Source organism: Parus major, chromosome 4A (genome assembly GCF_001522545.3).
Source record: "Parus major isolate Abel chromosome 4A, Parus_major1.1, whole genome shotgun sequence".
NCBI lineage: Eukaryota > Metazoa > Chordata > Aves > Passeriformes > Paridae > Parus > Parus major.
The window spans coordinates 123,559-140,446 of NC_031772.1; the positions used below are offsets into that span (position 1 = coordinate 123,559).

Consider the following 16,888-nt stretch of genomic DNA (forward strand, 5'->3'; position numbering starts at 1 on the left):
ATTTGGATTTCCTGCTCCCCAGAACTACCCCAGTGCCTCGCTGTAGGCAGACCTGCACAGTAGGGAAAGCCGTACAGACCTCACTTCAACGACTCAAGTAATAAACATTAAAAACCCTGGAAAAATAAAACAAGCTGTTTAAGACTTAAATTGTGTTTCTCTTACAACGTTTAAGGCTATCATTTTCTGATTTGCAAACATATACCCCTTTCCAAATTTTATAAGCAAGCAGTTTTTGTCAAACCTCTCATGCTCCACACCAAAATCCAGTAACTGAAAGTGAAGACAAATGCCCCTTAGGTGGTAAGTTTATAAGGGATCACAAAGCAATCTTTAGACAACTACCATAATAGACCTGTCATGAGAAAACACTTGACGCATTAAAGATGCCATTAACTAAGCTGGGCGTTCTTTGTGCAACAGCCAAAGGTTACTAAAACTCATCAGCAATTTTGTCTGACAGCCTGGTGCCCATGCAAGGAGCTGATGTTCATCTCTCCCCGCAGAGCTTCCCAATCACAGGTCTTTGATTTTATTATCATTCTAGTCTGCATATTTGTTCCTGGTCTACTAATTTCCAGAAAACTTCTGTTTATAATTTTTGTTTCTGAGTGGAAAATTTATTTTGCCCCAGGCAAACAGCAGCGGCCAGTTTTGCTGGAGCTGTTCAGCTCAATTTTCATGTATAACATGTACACTGATACAAGGGGTTTTATAACTCTAGGTTAAGGTTTTCAAAAGAAAACAAGAAGAGTGTGCTGCTTCAGCCTCTAAATAGAAATACTTTAAAATACATTAGCAATTAAAATTCGGTTTTGATGCAATGCTGTCTGGGCTGCACTGTAAAAACCAAAAGATGGCACTAGATAAAGGGCTTTTAAAAGAACTGAGAGAAATTTGTATTTAAAATATTTAAGTATCCACAGACAGTGCTAATTGCAGACTTCATTGATGCAAAAGGAATTGAGTGAAGCTGATGAAGCCAAGCTTCATCCCACTAATACGACGTACCAACCCTTTCCTAAGGGAACACAACCTCTCGGCACCCTCAGTCAAGAGGGCAGAGAGAAACAATGCTATTTCTTGACATTAAGAGTGTCATTTCAATCTAATTTTTCTAATTTTGGTTGTGTCCCTGTCTCCAGTAGGACATGAGTATACTTGCAGTGCCAAACGGCAGCAAGTCCTGCACAGCACCACTGGCAGCAAGCAGCTTCACTGTCCAGGGCTGTCGTAGGCGCAACAGGAAAAAGCATGCAGCAGGAAGGACTTTGCCAGAATATTTTATTTATCATGTAAGTAAAGCTGCAGTAGTGCCCATGCAAAGTCCATCAACTTACAGCTTCTCGCCCAAAGCAGTCTGGTGCGCCAGGGGCAGCTGCCCTCATGCAGAGCCCCTGCCCGCGGAAAAACGGCGCTGCCGCCTGAGGGTGAAGAGAAACGGGGAAAAAAAGGCGGGGACAGAAAAAGGGACAGGGCTCCTGCGGCGACCACCCCTGTCCCATGGCGGACCCACTGACCTCAGGGCCCGCCCAGAGGCGGGAAAACATGATCTGGCCCCGCCTTGCCTCTGGCCCCGCCCACTGCGTGCGCCCGCTCCGCCCCCCCAGGAGCGGCTCACCTCCCTCCCGCCCTGCTCCCCATTGGCTCCGCCGCTCCCCGCATGACCAACTACCGCTCGTCTCATTGGCTACAGCTCGGGGTAAAGGGGCGGGACGGGCGGAAGGTATGGCGGCGGGTTGGATGTTTCCGGTGCTGTGTGCGCGCGCGCTGGGGCGCGGAATGGCCGCGGCGGCCGCGTGAGGTGCGGGGCTGTCCGCGCGCGCTCCCGTCACCAAGAGGGGCGGGCTGGGCGGGGGTTCCTCAGTCGGCGGCGGAAGGAGCGCGGATACCTGAGGCCCGGTTAACGGGACAGGATGAGCGGCGAGGACAGAAACGAGGAGTTCTACCGGCAGCTGCAGCTCCAGCAGCAGTATGAGGCCAAGCCAGCCGAGGGCGAAGACGAGGGCGAGTCCGACCCCTTTACCTACGTGGACCCGGCGGACGGGGCTGCCTACGAGTGGGACCTGGAGAAGAAGGCCTGGTTCCCCAAGGTGGGTACTGGGGAGCCCCGAGGAAGGGGGAGAGGAAGGAGCGGTTGATGCTGGATCTCGTCGGTATGGAGGTGTCCGGATTCAGCCGCGTCGTGTCTGCTGTGAGGGTCTGCAGCACCAAAACACACCTTTTTACGGGCGAAACCGCGGTGTGGTCTCCGTCTTTGACCGGCTACGCTGTCGTGAGGAGCTGTGCGTGGGCTGTTCGCCTTGGCGGAGAGTTCGTAGAGTTGCTTGGGCCTGGGATGAAGTCACGGTTATATTTGTGGATGTTGATCGGAGGTGCCTGGGATGTGTTTAGGTCTCTGTAACTCTTTGATCTGTGATCTCTTTGTGGGCAGTGTAGAAGTGAATTAGTATGTTGCGAGGTCTAGATGAAAATAGAGTAGTATTATGCCTCTTTTATTGTTATCTGAAAATTATCTCAAATAAGAGATATGTTGTTCCATGTCCTTCAGTCTTAGAAGTGCACTCGAAAAGTAAGTGTATTTGTCTTAGTGGCATTTCACGGCGTGGAAATACATTGCAGTTTCTAATTAAAAAAAAAAATTAAATATTTAAAGTATGCTCTTGCTATAATAACATGACTGTTCAAGGGGAGAATGAACATAAAATTAATATATTGAGCCAATCTACTGACATGCAAATGAACTAGTAGTTTTGTTATTATATAGCAGTGAATGAGGGCAATTACTTAATTTAATAATAAGACATTTTATGGCATCTCCTTGATGGATGTAATATGCCAATTCTAGTTTGTGACTCTGAATTCATTGCAATTCAGAGAATCTGAGTGAGAGTGAAGCCTGTGGTGCCAAGTTTGAGTGTGTGTAAACCTAGGAAGGTATCTGTTTAGCAGATGGCTTATGGAGGGGTAAAAATGTGAAAAATCCAGACTCGCAAAGCAGAGCCATGGAAAAATGAGTATATCTGTCTCCCTGTGGAGTGCTATATCAAGTAAGCACAATAATTTGTAAAAGGGTTCTTGTTTTGCTCCCATTTCTTCCTGTTCTTCTCGCCTCTCTTTTGAAATGTGTCTTGTCAGTAGGATTTGTCTTTCTTAAGTGATTTTCTTATCTATTCTGTCTTGGAGAGGAGATAACATTAAGGGTTGGACAGGTTAAATAATAACAGAAAAGTTCATCGGTGAGTATGATAGAAGTTGATGACCTATCCATGACCCATAGTACTGCACAAAGATTCTTTACCCAGCTGGATGCCATAGTTTTTCAGGTTACTTCTTTTGTGAGATGATTACTAATAGGATTTTTTATCCAGATAAACTGAGGAGACTGTTGTAACCAAAAGCTGTACTTCTTTCTCCATGGGCAGTAATGAAATGTTTAATCTGTTTCTTGACAAAAGATGAAAATATTCTAACTGGTATAAGTAATTGTTATCTACAGATTGGGATTGCACTGCTGCTCTGCTTTGGGAATACAGTGTCTTCCAAACTTCTACTAAAGCATATTTCAAAGCAGTGCAAAAAGTGAATGATGGTTTCTGCCAGCATTCCCCAGAAAAATTTGGAGACAATAAAATATGTAATAGAAGCAATTGTAGCATAATTTATTCTTTAATTATTTGTATTTCAGTCTTACTGTATTGATGAATACCAACTTTTTTTAGTGCTTCACAGACATAGCACAAAATAACATGTGGAATTCATCTGCTGCTTGCATCACTTGCTGTGAAAATACAGACATTGGTTGTCATCTGCAAGCACAGGGTGTCTGTTCTTAATTTGGTTAATCTATTCCTTTCCATTTTAGTGGGACCAACAGTTAATTACATACTGACATGCCTCGTAGTATTGTGTTTCTTTTCCTATAAGCTTAATCACCCCAAACTGTGTGGATGTGCAGGTAGGACTGACCTCTTTGATGTTATCCACTAGAACTGGTTTGAAGTCCCCAGTAAGTAGTTCTGTGACTTCTTGTTTTTTGTGCTGTCGTGGTATGACAGAATTTACAAAAAAACCCCTTTATATATATATATATATATATATATAAACTCCTCTGTGCATGTAAAAAGACATTTCAGGGTGAGGTAGTGGTAATCATTACATGGTAGGATGATAGCATTTTGTGCAAAAACCATCTTTGTTACTGAGTGGCAAAATTTGATAGTCCATGGTAGGTAATTTGCTAAGAATAAGTGGAGGTTTAAACAGAATGCAGTTCCCCCAGAAGATGAAAAATAATCCTGTTGCAGGTTCAATCAGTAATTTACCAGTAGGTTCTCTGATGAAAATTAATAGTGCTGTTCTCTAGCAAGTATAGAAGCATCTTAATTCTCTGGATCTCATCAACTGTGCACTAAGGATTTGTTAAGATGGCTAATGTCAAAGATAATGCACGTGATTAATCTGATTAGAGCAGAGTCTTCTTTTTTCACTAAGTGTAGTTGTACTTTGTCTTGATGCTGTGTTATGTCATAGCTGTAAGAGCAGCTGTTTCCATTCTTTATTGAGGTGTGTGGCAAATCTTGTTTAGCCTAAGAGCTATTTTGTGCTAACCTTTGATGTCATGGGACTCCACGGCATCTTGCATTATTTATGACAAGCCTGTTATTGTCAGCTTTGCATTTCTGCTTTGTCATAATGAAATTTTAGAGTTGAAACACCAAGTTTCAAATCATTATGAAAGATAAGAGATTACATTTTCATCACTGACACTTGAAATTGCTCTCTTACAGTAGCTTAATGGCATTAAATTTTGTTCCCTTTTGAATACAGATGAAGCAAGTGCAGAAAAGGTCAGAGTCAGATAAAATTTTCAAAGGCTAGGGCTTAGTTTTGAGAAAATATTTCAGAGTGTGCAACTTCAGAAAACATAATGCAGGGATGCTAACAAAAGCAGCTGTGATGTATCTCTGCATGTGATTGCTAGTGGCTAGAAGTGCTAGGTGTAACTTGCACGTTTTTTCTTTTATTTTGACCTCTAAAACATAGGAATTGTCCGGTGTTATATTTTATCTGAATATAGTCTCTCTCTGGAAGCAAGCAAGCTAATTCTTTATCAATTCATTGAACATAAAGTAAAGCTTAGAAGCAATGTGTTAAAGCACATCTCTGGTTAAGTGCAATATTTACTGCCTGTCAACACAAATATGTCATCTCTGGAAATGATTCCATGAAAAGGCAGATGCCTGCAAATGTCAGTCATTCATCATCTGTGGATAAGTTATTGGCTTACCATCAGTATCACTTTATCATTTCACCACAGCTAGGAGCACTTGGTTTCTGTCCTTCATGCAGATGTAATTCACGTGGAAAGCAGAAAGCTTTGTTTAAAAAATGGCAGAACCTGTGGAATGTTTGTGTAAAAACTACATATGCTGTATGGAATTTGTGTCTTGGCCTAGTTCAGGTAATGGCTGAACTGATTTTTCTTGTTGTGTGTATGGCTTTGAAAAGATCATTTTAAACGTTTTAAAATATTGTTATTTTCTATGTTGCCAGATTAGAAAATGACCATCACCTAACTAATGTTAAAATATAAACCTGAATTTATAGTTCTTTGAAATTTTATATTAATTTTCCTATTTTTTTTTTTTCAGATAACAGAAGATTTCCTGGCAACCTATCATGCCAACTATGGCTTCCCTGCAAATGAGACAGATGATACTTCATCTGCTTCTGGTACAGCCGCTGAAAGTAATCAACCAGTAAGTTCTAAGTCATCAGGAACACAGCCATCAGCAAATAAGACAGGACAAAACCAAACAGATCCAAAACAAAAATCAGAAAAAAGGAAACTAGAGCCAGGTAAGTGACAGAGCATTTCCCTCTGTGTAGGCTGTGATGTGTATTGTACTGAGGGAAAACTGGCAGTTGATTGTTGTTACTTGGTACAGCAAAGATAAGGTTGTGCTGGTAATTTTCAGAATGGTTCTAAAATTGTGTGGTATTTCATAAGTATCCTGAATCTGTATACAAAGGGGAAAAAATGCAAATTAAGGCATGTTCAGAGCTTCCCTGTGAGCAAGCAAAAATTCTTAGAAATCTGATGGAATATAAGCATTTATGCTCCCATGTTTAATATATTACCATAACTGAATTAAACTCTTGTGTTTAGGGTGGTTTCATGTTGAAGAAGACAGAAACACGAATGTTTATGTGACAGGTAAGTAATAGTGTTTATTCATCTACTTAGAGCTAAAGATGGTAAAAGAGAATCATATGTCTCTAATGCCTGTCACTTGCAAGCTACTTAATACTTAATGTTATGTTCTTACTGCATAATGTCTTTTTGACCTTTAAATTGCACATGTGAGAAAGAAGTAGAATGGATGTATTCCATGCTTTTATCTGTTAAATCGTGTGAGCTGTGTCAGCCAAGTCACCAGTTTATTCTTTTATAAGAAAAACAATTTCTGTAGGCTTTTATGGACTAGGATAATGACAATTTTATGATGAGATAGTGGATCAACTATACACATCAATCTATAATTTTCATTTGGTCTAACAAATAATTATTAGGTAAGAAGGAGGAAACAGTAAAAAAGTGTTTGGAGCAAAAGGAGTAATATGAAAGCTCGAAATTATCTGTGTTCTTATTACGGTCCTTTTCTACCTCTTTACTGTGGTGGGGTGCTGTCTCTGGATGCATGTACTTAGGTACCGTTGGTGGTTGTGAGCAGTCACAGAAGTGCACATACTTGCATTTTCAAAAATCTTCATGCAGGCCAAACAAACATGGGACATCTATATAATTTATATATTTTATATTTATTTATTTATTTACTTTTTTTTATATATATATATAATTTTGGTTTTTTTCTTATCCTTAATTCAGCATTCAGATGTTAAAATCTCTATACATTATCACTTACCCTTCTTACTGAATTCGTGAGTGGAAAAAACAGTTGTCTGTTTATCGGTTGCATTCTTACGTTTGTTTTTGTTTTTTTGCCTCTGATACCTAGAGGTGCAGTGCAACTTTTGAAGCTTGGGCAGGAGAGTTACATTTGCAGAGGCCTTAGTGTCCACTGCAGTGTTGATGGCATGTGTGACAGTAGATCTCTAAGCATGCATATAAGGGAGCACATAGAGATCTTTCTTTGCATTATTCCTATTACAAAGTACAACGATTTTCAAAATACCGGTATGAAGTAGTGCTTAGAAGGTGACGTCCTAAAGGGAAGTGGTTTCTTGCAGTGTATGTAAAATGTTGTCCTTTATTTTGATATCTTTTGGTTAAAGAAACACTATGGGAAGATTTGTTCTAAGGAGGTTTTTTATAAAAATAGACCATATTTAAGCCTTATGTTTGAATTTATTTTGCAGGTTTACCTCCAGACATTACAAAAGATGAATTTGTGCAAGTCATGTCAAAATGTGGTATCATCATGCGAGATCCTCAGACAGAAGAACACAAGATCAAGCTGTACAAAGATAAGGAAGGAAATCTTAAAGGAGATGGCCTCTGTTGTTATCTGAAGGTCAGTGGTGCGCTGGAATGCAGTTTTCCATCCCACTGGAGGCACAATATGGCCATTGTTTCAGAATAACATTCAGAAGATTCTTGGAAATCTAAAGCACAGTTTGGAATATAGGTGTCTGTTTTAAAGATTTACTCCAGAAATGCCCACTTACCTCGTTTGTTTCCTCTTACCCAACCTTACCCTCTGCCTGGAAACGGCCATAATACCTGCTGAACATGTCTTTACGTGCTCCTGTCTTGGGTGCCAGACATTATGGGTTGAAATGGAAGGCTCCTCACCTTTTACTTTGAAAATATGCCACTGTGTAACCAAGAATACAGAAATAACGAGCCTCGATGGAACATACTGTGGTCTTGTATTTACAGCTTTTAGCTGGGAACTGGTTTGGTTCAAAACTGTGCTTTCATTCTTTATTAAGGTATAAAAGTTTAGGCTGCAGTACTGTTTCCTTATGTGTTTCACTTGTGAATCATTTGGAAAGGTGGTGATTGCAAGTGCAGCCTGCTTTAGTTCTGCAAGAAGCACTAGGCAGTACTGAATCATCAAATGGCTTATAATCTGTGCTGATTTTGTAATTGTAGTAGTTAGGGCTGTGGATCACCCTAGCATAAATACTGTCTTCACTCTAAAGGACTTTTAGGAAAACATTAAAAATTTTTTAAGAGTCTCAATATCTGCTGTTCTTGGAAAAGTGATACAAATTTTATAGGAAATCAGTCCCCTGGAACCTTTTTATTTTTGCTTTTAAACTCATCAGCTTGCTTGGATATTGTATTTTAGTGTCCATGACATATTTGAATTAAATATATGCAGCTGTTTTTGGAAGTATTAATCAGTTACAACGGGAGTGAAGAAATACTGGGTTTTGATCAAGAAAACAGTGCCAGCTGTGTGTGAGAAGATGGCATTATGGTTTTCAGTGAAAGAGACTTGATTCTTAGCACAGTTCACTTAATGACATGTTATTGGAATACAATTTAATTTTGACACATGCTTTAAAGTTTGTGCCTTGTTTTATCTTCAAATAGAGAGAATCAGTTCAGCTTGCTTTGAGGCTTCTGGATGAAGCAGAAATCCGAGGCTATAAATTGCATGTGGAAGTTGCAAAGTTCCAACTGAAGGGGGAGTATGATGCAAGCAAAAAGAAGAAGAAATGTAAAGACTACAAGAAGAAGTTGTCACAACAGCAGAAGTTTGTGTTTTTTATTTCAGTAAAATATTGCTTGAGTTTTAAGTGCTGTTAGTAAAGTGGTGCTTTCTTTCAAATACAATGCTAAGTTTTGCAGAAATTTAAGTGTTGTCTGACAGTGCAATAGCTTAACTATTGCACATTTGAAGGGGACTAACTCCTAAATTAAATGTTGATCTAATGAACTTCTTGTGATTCACATATTAAAACAGTACATAGGGAGCAATGGTACCTTCAGATGTAGAAGAAAATATTACAACTCTGGGGAAAGAGCATGCTTTCTTCATTTTCAGTGGATAAGAGTGTGCAAGTCCTGTCACAATACCTGGGCTTACTGTTGGGTGCTCATGTATATTCAGTGCCATACTGCAGTAGTTGCAAAGGGCAAGAAATGCTGCCTGCCACAGGAGCAAATACTAAAATCTCTATAGATTCCCCCAGACATCTCTCTCTGCTATAAAATATACTGGGTTTTGAACTGTACCTTGATTCATTGCTTTTGTTACTTAAAATTTGTTCTGCCTTTTGGAACCAAGAAGATGCAGATTAAAGAGGAAAAAAGTTTGAATAATTTTGATATTTCAATGAAAGCAACATTCCACTCAGCATTGTAAGTAGTAATGCAGAAATGTTTTCCCATAGTTAGGGGGAGCAAAGGCTTCTTGGTATCTTGTCGATTAAAGCCAGAAGTAGATTGAAATCTATCTGCCCCAAAGATACACTGACAGTTCTTGGTGTAAGAAGTCTTCAGTGTGTAGGCAGGTGTATGAAAATTATGAAATTGCATTTGACAGCAATTTGTGTGAGTAAAAGGACTGTGTCCCTTTTGAGTTGAAGAGCATAATTTACTGGTATAACTGTTCTCCTCAGAAATCAAGTTTTTCTTCAGCTAAAGTAGCAGGTACAAGAAGAAACTTAAGATTTCCCCACCCCAATATATGATCTTGAGGTTTAAAAGTGCAAGTGTGGGGGTTTCTTGTAATAGGATATGAAGTAGGCATTTCTACAAGAAGTAAGATTTGCTGAGAGAAGGCAAAGTCCTAGAACAGACATGCTGGGTTACATGACCAGTTTGTTAGTGGCTCTACACTGAGGAACGAAGTACATCTTGTAGTAATGTCTATGGAAGAGTCAGTGTTCTTGCATGTTCTTTTAAATAAAAGCAGGTAAATTTTACCTAGGGGAGTAGTGGATCTCCTTTTTTACAGAATGAGTTAGGAAAAAATGGTAAAATACTGACATTTTAATTGCACTTGAAAACAGCTGATTCCTTTATCTGAATTGATATTAGGAAATAAATATTTTCTCAGTGTTTTAAAAAATACATTGAAAAATTATTTATATTCCTTGTATGAACCGTTAAGTGCCTTAAAACCTCAAATGCTTTGTAGCAATAATAAACCTGGGTTTGCTTACTAAGTTACTGTGTTTTTTAGAAGAATAACTTAACTCTTTGTGTCAAAATATATATTAATATATTGCAAGAAATGCCAAATTAATGATTTTTTTCATCAAATACTTGTAGAAACTGAAGAGAGCCGCAACAATATCTTCTTACTGTTGCTTCATTTCATTAGACAGCTGGATTGGAGGCCAGAGAAGAAAGATGGGGCAACTCGAATGCGGCATGAACGCATCGTTATTATCAGGAACATGTTTCACCCCAAGGACTTTGAGGTAGGAAGATGCAGTTTGCTTCTGTAGATTGTGTTGTTAGAAGTTAACATATCTGAACTTTTTGCCGTACAAATTGTAGCAAGATTCTAAGCAGATGAAAAAAAAATTAAACTTGCTGTTTGGGAAGGGCATTCTCTTGTGCCAAACATCTGCTTTAAATTCATTCATCTCTCTCCAAAAGCAAGAAAAAAATGCTGGTAAGAACGTATTTTTCAAATTGGGGTTTTTCACTCTCTGCAAAACCTATATATCTGACAATATTCTTTTCTGGGGTGGAAAGAGGAGTAAACAACAGTAATGGTTGGAATAGAGAAATGAGCACAAAATAGCTATATTGACAAGTAGTATTTATTAAATTCAAATAAGAGATGTCTGCCAACTCCCGGGTGGCTTTGAAAATTCAGCATAACAGCACCTAATTTATGGACTTCTAAGAGATTGACAGATGTGTACCAACCACTGGTGATGGAGCAAAAATGAAGCTGATAGAAGTGACTGCTTATGTTTAATTAAAGCTGTGTAATTGCTTTGTAGGAGGACCCTTTAGTGCTAAATGAGATAAGAGAAGATCTGCGGACAGAGTGTGAAAAGTTTGGTCAAGTAAAGAAGGTTCTCATATTTGATGTAGGTATTTTTACATGTGTTGGTAGAATTGATGTAATGTGCAAAGGTGCAAAACATTTAGGCTGCTTTAAATATGAGTGAAGGATTCATTTGGGTGTGTTTAGTTCATGGAAACTTGACTTAATCTTTCAGGCTTTTAAAACTTTTGGAACTTAATGTCTAAGTACCTGAGTACTTCAGTCTATGTAAAGGCAAGCTAACTCTTCCCAGGACCTTGGATACATGTTACAAGTTTGAAAATGTATGAATACATTATTTGTAGCTAAGCTAGCTGAAATGTTTTTTTGGTTTTTGTGTTCAAAAATTGTGTTCTGTGTGCTAATACAGCAGCATGGAAACTTGAAAACTGAACTTCTCAAACATGATTATATATGATCAGAATGGAGCCATATCGTGACTGATATTATTTGATAATATAAAGGGTATCGGAATGAATGCATTAGTTAGAATGTTATTAAATGCAAGTTGCCTGTCCTTACAGAGGCACCCTGATGGTGTCGCTTCTGTGTCATTTAAAGAAGCAACAGAAGCTGATCTGTGCAAGCTGACTCTAAATGGAAGGTGGTTTGGTGGCCGTCAGCTCAGTGCGGAAACATGGGATGGTGTAACAGATTATCAGGTAGCCTTTCATGGTTCTTTTTTATCAAATGTCTTCCAAATGGTAAATCTGCTTGAATTCTAAGAGTGCTTGACATTTCTGTCCCCATACCCTTCCCCTGCCCATGCCTGCATTTATCTTGCCTCTCTTCAAAAGCTGTAGAATGTCTCCAAAAATCACTCTCAGTTATTAAACTTAGCAAAAAATTAGAGGACCTGTTTGAGTACTCAAAGTGTCAACTTAGAGGATTCACAACTGGATGTACAGATCATTAGTTCAGTTAGCATTGAGATATTTCTGTAATACAAATATTTGTTTAATTTTATCTGTGTAAATACTCATTTTTGCAAGTATGACTCTGTAATGATGTGTATAAACACTTCTTTAACAGGTGGAGGAGACTGCAAGAGAAAGGGAAGAAAGGCTCAAGGTGTGGGAGTCATTTTTAGGGGATTCTGACACAAAGGAGCAGCAAACTACATCTGATTCGGATTCTGCATCAAGTAGTGTTAAACTGCCCAAAGGGAAACAACCTCCAGAGGTTAATGACACACTTAGAGAGGTTGCAAATGATGAAGCCCATAAGAGGGAGAATAATGGTGAGGGTGTTAATGAAGATGGAGCTCCATCCACCGACAGCAGTCTTGCAGGCAGTGATGGTGAAGCTGATACATAACATCTTTAATGCTTTATGAATGCATGATTTTTAGGGTGATGTTTGAGTGTATCCCTTTCTTCAGGGTGACTGCAGACAATATTCATACGAATATAGATATATTAGAATGCCATCAACTGTGTACTTTGAAGTTTTCATTAAAAACAGTATTTAATGAGGTTCTAAAAGTTTGTATTAATTGGCTGTTCGGGTAAAGTAACTCAAGTTGCCAAGAACTCGGTAAAACTCATCAGACATATTTTGTTCAAACTATGCTTGTTAGTGTTTCATCATGTGAGTGTGAAATATGTTCCAACCCTTAAGTTTATGTAACTATATGTAACTTATGTAATGCAGAGCTTTTACAAGATTTGTGGATTGTACTGTTAATTTTCCTAAAGCCCTTGGAACTCAGTATTTCAATAATTTGTGTCCTGGTATGTTGGATCATTTTATTGAACAAGTGCTGTGATCCATATAGGGTGAATGCATTGGACATGTTGCTATGTATTAGGTGGCAGATGGTGAGTAGTATCAGGTCACAAGCTTAAAGAAAGTGGCAGACAGTGTTGCCATAGCGACCCTAAGGTAAACTGAGTGAAGAGAGGTTATTGAATCACAGCATCCAGCAAATTAGTTTTTCCTTCTGTTTAGATCTTCTGTTGATGTTGGATAGAGGCTGGAATTATGTCACAGAGACCAGAAATGCATGAACACACGTATTCTAGGCCATAATAACATTGATTTTACTCTCATGGTCTGTATGCAGTAGGTATCAGAATAGGTTTTTGATTTTTGTGGTGGCTTTATTAGTTCTTGCTTTAAAATAAAAGTAAGGGGTTTTTGTTAACTTTGTTAGCAAATGTGAGTTCTCCTCAACATTTTAGCTTAGCTCTGTGTCCTCCTCACAGTAGGGAGGATCTTCCATATTTCATAAAACTTAAATGCTTTTGGCAACTCAGATTGCAGTTTGTTGTGCAAAAGTTAGAATACTTTAAAATATGCTTTCAAATAATGCTCTTATATGGAAAAAGCACATTCTAGTCCTCTTCAAAATATTTCCAAAAGCAAGGACTTAGAAGATATTCAAACTTTGGAGATCTTAATAAGTGGCAGGCTTTCAAAAATAACTGAGTGGAGCTATTTTGGGCATAGTGTCTTAACTTAGAATTCCACTATTTTGATAAGTAAGAATAGAAGAACATGGATTTAGGCACTAAATAATTAAAAATTCTTAGCATGCTGTTCATATGGATGGTTACCAGTGCACATTTGCAAGGAGGATCCTTTGAATTTTTTTTAATTCATATTGGATTGCAAGAAACTGTAGATGATAATTCCTGTGTTTCCATCGTGAGATAATCAGAATACTCTGAAAATGGTATTTTCAAACCTTGTGCTATGAGATTACCATACAAATTTTTTCCTGAATTCTATATGGTTGTCTAAGTTTGTTGGGTTTTTTTTAATATATAATCAATATGTGTGGGTGGCTATATCAACAAGAGCATAGAAGTTATCACTTGCCATTGTGGTTATAAATTACATCTTTTGCGACAGAAATAGCTGTCATATTTTAATACAGGGGTTAAAAGTCTGGGGGCTCATAATTACGCTGATACGACAAATTTCACATTATGAATTGCATTATAAAGAAGAGATGTAGCTCTTGCCAGCTAAAAAAAAGTAAATTTTCTCATCTTTCCAAGTGTCTGGATTGTGTGTTTCAGCAGAGCAGGTGTTTGAAGAATTCAGGGAATTTGGAACACTGCCTGCTTAGTAGCTGTAAGTAGTGGTGTATTCAGATACATTTCTGGGTTGTGTTGGTTCTGCCATAGTTATTTTTATTGGTAAGAAACACCACAGACCTTTGAGAACTGAAAGTGTTTACATATGAGGATGTAGTTTAGTGTGGTGAGTATTGCTTTCAGTGCTCCTTTTCTTCTTCCAGCTTCTAGACTCCAGGCTTTAGGTCTCTTACTCCTGTGTTTGTTTTGTTTGTTTTTTTAAGGGAGCACAGTTTTGTAACACTACACAGTTAATCACTTATTTTACAGTGGAGTGACAACTGATATAGGGAAACTTGTGGAAATGCCTACAACTTTTAAAGTTCTGTGAAGCCTTACCATGGTATCGGATATGGAAAACAAGGTTAGTGTTAGTGTTTGAAATAAGACTTTGAAAAATAAGGAATTGTCGTATGTGCAGTAAACCTTCTCTCTCCAATTGATGTGCAAATTTGACTGGCTTGCTGCAGAAGTTCAATGTGCTCTTAGTCCTTTCCCATTCTCCTTTAGACGTCACACTAAAGTAGAGCACCAACAAAGACTGAGACTAAATGCTTTACTGGTTTTCCTATTAACTAGGATTCTTAAGAAATAAAAGTTCTTTTTCCATGCAAATATGTTGTTCTCAAGTGTGGCATTATACTCAAACTTGTATTTTCCTTTTGTCTACCTCCGTTTTCCCCAGTAAAATGTAAAAATATATTTTTATGAACTATTCATTGAGTTATTGAGGCATTTAGTAGTCCAAGGAGAGGTTTATGCATCTGTGACTCTTTTCAGCAGATTTTCATTAAAACCAAATTCTTCAGATGATTTCCTTTTTGGACTTACTTATGAAGTTTATTAATCAGTCTCAACAGAAATCAGAGAATTTCACAGAAGTTAAAATTGTTATTTTGAATTATGATTGTGAAATTCTTACAGAGCAGTAATGTTTAATAGAAAATTTTAACAAATCTAAATAGGCTGAGTTACTTTTTAAAATTACTTTTTTTTTTTTTTTTTACTGATCAGCATCATACATAAATTGGTAAGAAATTAAAACCCTAAAGTAATTTTCACTTTTTTTTCTTTTATTAAAAGTGTTTTCTCATTTCTTTTCTTGCTCATTAGAAGTGACAAAACCAACCTTTTTGCTCAGTTTCTGAGGTTTTCTTAGGTCCCATTCCAGTGGTCCAGTATACTGCATGTTCCTCCATCCCTGTGATTTTAGTAAAACACGCACTTTAAGAGAATCTGTCTCCTTTCTTCTGTATATCATGAAAACAATAACTAGCAGCAGGCTGAAACAATTTGTGGATCGTTATTTGTGCTCAGTTTTGAACTAGAGAAATAGTTGTTTCTACCAGTTTTCAGTGTAACTAAATTGATGTAAAGCCACTTAAATACAATATGAGAGAGTAATAACTGATTCTTCAGCATAATTTGGCGGAATCACTTTCTGAACCATTCAAAATAACTGCTTAGCTTCATGATAAATTGGTAGTCTGCTTTAGAATCAAATGCTGTTCAGTGGTTTGCTGGGAAGGAATTTTTATAGAGTTACAGGTATTCACCAGAGATGATGTGGTTGGAGGAGCGTGGCCAAGGTAGACACCTGGAAACAGAAAGCTTCAAAACAAAAAGCTTTTCAGGAGGTTTTCTCTTTTTTCACAGGTTCTCGAATGTTCGTATACAGGTGTTAAGAGAGAATTAGTTTCATTTTGCATCAAAATGTTTATCTGTTTTTCCTGCTGGCTTTTAATTTTATTTTTTTTTAATTGAATTTCAGTCACTCGTACAGCTTAGGTTTTGTATAAGGACTGCAATTCACTTAAAATCTTTAGTATGTTAAATGCAGTGCATTTTAGCTAAAACATGTCCTAGACATTATTCAGTTAAGGTTAACCTATTAGCAATTACAAATAACTAGCTTAATTAGCTTAATTCACTTAAGAAAACTTGAAGGTGTTGGATGCTTCATAGAAACCCAAACTTGCCTTTCATCAACATTCATACCCTGAATTCTTGAACTTAAACCGAGCCAAATTTGGACAAAAAAATAAAAATATATTCATATAAGTTTTAATTGGATTTTAAATTCTTATTTTTATTTCTACATTTGAGGAAGCATACTGCAGTGTGGTAAATGAATTCTGTGAGTTGTGTATTTGTGTTGATTTGACTTCTGTCTATTGTTGTGCTCATTATAGCTTGACGTCTTACTGTCAGGATACTCTGAAAGTTCTGTAGTATATTTATAGAATTATAAAACCTTTTTCAGCAAACTGGCTTTTTTCTCATTCTGTAATATGAAAGTATATTGTTAGATTAAACTTTTCAGTAAGTTAACTTCAAATTTTTTCTGACAGGTGATTTTCTTCCTATAAAATAATAATTTTAATTTATCCTTTAGAAAAGCAACATTACAAAGCAAACGGTATTTGAATAATATCTAGATTTGTGACAGCATCTGAGAATACCCTTTGTTTGTCTTCAATTTGTTTCTTAAAGGGGTTGTGTTTTATACTACCTTTTTAATAAACAAACTCATTAACAGAGCAAGTCTTTGCTGATTAGTTTTAAGATAAGGTATTCTTTTTTTCCTCAGTAGAAGATACCATAATGTTTGGTGCACAGGGGCTTTAGTTTATAAACCACTTGTGTTAATGTGCCAGAGCTTTCAGTTGGACCCAGTAGACACAGTGCTTGAACTGTGAGTGGGATACGGTATTTGTTCCATATAGGGTTTGGTCTCTGCCTTCTTCCTGGCTTGGGGTGTTAATGGGCCTGCATGGAGAGGAAAGGAGCAGGAAGGATTACTGCAGACACCGTAGT

The 16,888-nt window shown here is 37.6% G+C and overlaps 1 protein-coding gene across 1 annotated transcript; it reads left to right on the forward strand.

Moving 5' to 3' along the window:
• Positions 1-1,816: 1,816 nt before the first annotated feature.
• HTATSF1 (HIV-1 Tat specific factor 1) lies at positions 1,817-14,686 on the forward strand. The gene is made up of 9 exons (XM_015626410.3): positions 1,817-2,093; positions 5,655-5,862; positions 6,173-6,220; positions 7,384-7,538; positions 8,570-8,733; positions 10,308-10,407; positions 10,942-11,031; positions 11,513-11,650; positions 12,021-14,686. The coding sequence occupies exons 1-9, from the start codon at positions 1,917-1,919 to the stop codon at positions 12,303-12,305; spliced, it is 1,365 nt and encodes a 454-aa protein (XP_015481896.1). The 5' UTR covers positions 1,817-1,916; the 3' UTR covers positions 12,306-14,686.
• The last annotated feature ends 2,202 nt before the right edge of the window (positions 14,687-16,888 follow it).